The sequence below is a fragment of the Olea europaea genome, chromosome 10, assembly GCF_002742605.1.
Source record: "Olea europaea var. sylvestris chromosome 10, O_europaea_v1, whole genome shotgun sequence".
In the NCBI taxonomy this organism is placed as follows: domain Eukaryota; kingdom Viridiplantae; phylum Streptophyta; class Magnoliopsida; order Lamiales; family Oleaceae; genus Olea; species Olea europaea.
The window spans coordinates 33,847,491-33,851,159 of NC_036246.1; the positions used below are offsets into that span (position 1 = coordinate 33,847,491).

General features: G+C 36.7%; 1 protein-coding gene across 1 annotated transcript; it reads left to right on the forward strand.

The window, feature by feature from the left end:
* Positions 1 to 951: 951 nt before the first annotated feature.
* LOC111400568 (ribulose bisphosphate carboxylase/oxygenase activase, chloroplastic-like) lies at positions 952 to 2,322 on the forward strand. The gene is made up of 3 exons (XM_023027976.1): positions 952 to 1,475; positions 1,985 to 2,059; positions 2,225 to 2,322. Exons 1-3 carry the CDS (start codon positions 1,313 to 1,315, stop codon positions 2,320 to 2,322), a joined length of 336 nt encoding a protein of 111 aa, XP_022883744.1. The 5' UTR covers positions 952 to 1,312.
* Positions 2,323 to 3,669: the final 1,347 nt, after the last annotated feature.

Here is a 3,669-nt window from a genome sequence, read left to right on the forward strand (position 1 = left end):
GATAGTAACAAAATTGTTCTAATTAGATGTAACTATGACAAATAAAACTAAGTGTGCATTTGATTGTAAGCATGAAATTTGCATGGAAGGAATTTATTTACATGGAGATTGTCAATTAAATGTTTTTAATTGATTTAGTTTTTAATCTAGAAAATATTATACTTGTCTATTTTTTATTGTTGGGCAGATTAAAGAGAGTGGATAAATGAGAGAGGGAAAGAGAGAGGAAATTCCCTAGAAAATAAAATGTTACTTCTCCTAAAGAAAATATTTTCCTTGATTTTAAGGAAAATATGGTCACGTGACTAAAAGTAGGAAATATTTTCCACGAAAAAAATGACAATCAAACAACACAAAAGTAGGAACTTGAGTGGAAAAAACATATTTTCCATGAAAAATATTGGCAATCAAACACGCCCTAATATTAATATGGTATTTGTGTGCATATGCACACGTCAACATGCAAGCGTGACATAGAATTACTGCTTCAAAAAGCCCTCATTTTCATATAACTTGTCCATAATGTACAATTGAACTATACTGATTCCAAGCAGCATAAGATGACACTAATTGGCATTGCAGCTTCATCCGACTCACTAATCATAAACCACGGTACTTGAGAATGCTCTAAGCTATAACAGAAATGTTAGATAGCGTTATGGTCATACTAAAGAAAGAGAATTGTCAAGATGCCATCTTTCCTGATGACAGAGACTAAAGTTGAGGGATTACAGGGAGTTAAGAGGACTGCTGAAAGATAATATCAGATAGAAGCACAATGCAGGCCTAAGTGGGAACCACAAAAACCAATTTCCATATTCAACAAGAAAATTCAAATTCACCATGATTTTCAAGTGCTCAGTTTATATATTTATTTCCCTTCTATTTCCTTTCTTTCGATACCCATAACTCAATGAGCTGCAGTTAAATCTCATTACATGTAGCATCTTCATCTCCTAAATGTGGAAGTAAGTAAAAATACCATCAGCCTCCTTACAACCCCATAGAGCCTTTTGAAATCATCCATAAAATACCGCTTATTGTTGGGGGCTTCTAATACTAAGATCTATGTATTTCCTTATAGCGTGGAGTTACACGTATTACGATTATTCATCTTCGAAGTTTCTGTTGAACCTATAGTAGAAATGTATGGATAGTCTGTCTACCTTAGACCATTGGCTTCGTGTTTCCATTTGGTAGGAGACACCCAAAAATAATGTAGGATATCTGATTTTACTTTGTTATACTTATTAAAAATTTTGTGCTTGACTGAATTTCTTGCTTTAATTATTTGGCAGGTAGGTAATTTTATATGGTTTGGCTGATTATGAGAGCATTAGATTTCTTATCATCTTTATTCACGTTTCGCTGTGAGACATACTTCTTTGACATATGTTTTGTTGATAATGCAGTATGCCATATTCTGAAGAACTACATTGGTTATCTTCTTAACGCCAAAGTTCCTCTTATTCTAGGTAAATGTACATCATAATAGATCGATGTGAAATTGAATATGAAAATATGGTCAGAAGACTTGTCAAGGGAAGCTGTAAAAAAGGCAAATAGATAAATTCCCTTGTTGACTAGAGTGCTTTTAAACTTTTTTACTGCTGAATTGAGCAAGTTGGCTCATTTCCCTGTCGTCACAATAACTTTGAAAATATCATGTACCCTTTAACGCTTAAGAAACAAATGAGCTATTTCTTTGCAAAATTGTGCTTAATTTCATATGTGGCAATTCCGCCGAGATCTCTTCCTTAATTGGGGGAATAATCCACACAAATCGGATTTTTTGTGGAATGTATTTAGAGAGAATTTGATCTGGTTAGATAATAAAGTCATCGTCTTTTATATCTTTTAATCCCATCGTTATGAGGACTGTCATTGTAGAGGAATAATGATATTGTAGTTAACATTTTCACCTATATTTCGAGTAATGATTCTTCTAGAGAATGAAATTTATTATTGCCATGTTCTTTGACAGGAATTTGGGGTGGAAAAGGGCAAGGGAAAACATTTACACCTGTGTCTGCCGGGGTATTGGAATCAGAAAGAGCTGGTAAGATGGTGTTTACTTACAGCTGTTATTAACTGAGGTTGCAGCAAATTTCTTTTTTAACTAACGGGGCAAATATAAATGCTGTTTTTATTTTAAGAAATGTTATGATGTAGTTTTTTTGCTTGAGTTGCGTGTACTTATTCTGATTATCTTTGCTTTCTATAGGTGAGCCAGGAAAATTGATACATGAACTGCTTCTCAAATGGTCCGGAACCAAGTTAGATGCTTTACTACTTTCACTTCTGGGCATATGTATCTGTTGACACATAAAAATTCAGCTCAAATCGAACGGTCTAATGAATGAAGCTCAATTGGAGGATCCCCAAATCCGATAGCCCAAAGAACGAAGCCCAATCAGACAATTCAAGATGAAAGCCCAAATAGGGAGGCCCATAAACGCGGTAACACCATCGCCCAAACTTGCAAGTCGCCCAAAATCTGAGCGAATGGAGTGCCATACAGTCGCCCAGAGCTGTTACTCTATTCTCGTCCAAACTTTCGAATCTCCCAAGGTCTTAACAAATATGAAGTGTTGTGGTTATCAAGAAGCGCAGTTATCAAAGCAGTTATTAAAGCATGCCCTATCACGTTCCACGATTTAAGGAACTCAATTGAAGACGGTTGAACGACAAAGAGTAATGGCGGCAGTTAGAAAAGGCAGTTTCATGACAAGTTGGCCATTACGAGGAAAGTGGGCAGTTATAGAACGATCAAGCAGTTTTTAGGCGGTTGAAAGTGGGCAGTTATAGAACGATCAAGCAGTTTTTAGGCGGTTGATCACAAAGAGATCATCCAGGGAGTATAAAAGGAAGGAAAGACATAGAGCAAAGACCCCGAATAAAAAACTCTCGAACAGAGAACATGTAATTTTAAATTTCTTATCTTAGATTTAAACACTTCTTTCAGTAATTCGTGTGCTTGCCCTCCTTGGAGGCATTCTGTTTTTAATTTCTGATTGTAAAGTCATCGCCAATAAAGAACACTCATTTTTGGGCTTTGTCTCAAGAGGTTTGTCCCTTACACAATCGTCTGATCCCTCTTTTAATTGTTAGCGACTAACCCGCGCGAAACAATTTGGCACGCGCAGTGGGACAGTGGTGTTTGGTGTTGAAAATACAAAAGGTGACACAATATGCCTCAGAGATCCGATAAGGAAGCAGCAAATCAGGGAGGAATCCAGTCTGTGATCGAGCGATATGAGGAGCAGCATGCCTCTCCACGAACAGATGGACAGAATCAGAGCAGTAACAGTCATTACGAACCAATGACAGAGTTGAGTCCTCGAACCATGCGTGCATTACTTGGAGAACTCACACAAGATATAGTTGAACAGTTAAATTTTCGAAGTATTCGTAATATGGAAAGATTTACCCAAAATGGGAATGCACATTATGACAACATGGCCAAACAACTAAACACTTTGAACGAAACAATGAATAAGTTAGTAGGCCGAATATGTCAACCCGTTATACCTCTTGCAAATCACTTTCAAACTAGGACAATTGTGGGACATAATTCCTGAGTCCTAAATCCGAATTAAGGGGTAGAACCACTTTCTGATCCCTCTACTTCAAACCAAGGGGGTGGTGCAGTGCCAAATCAAAACAATA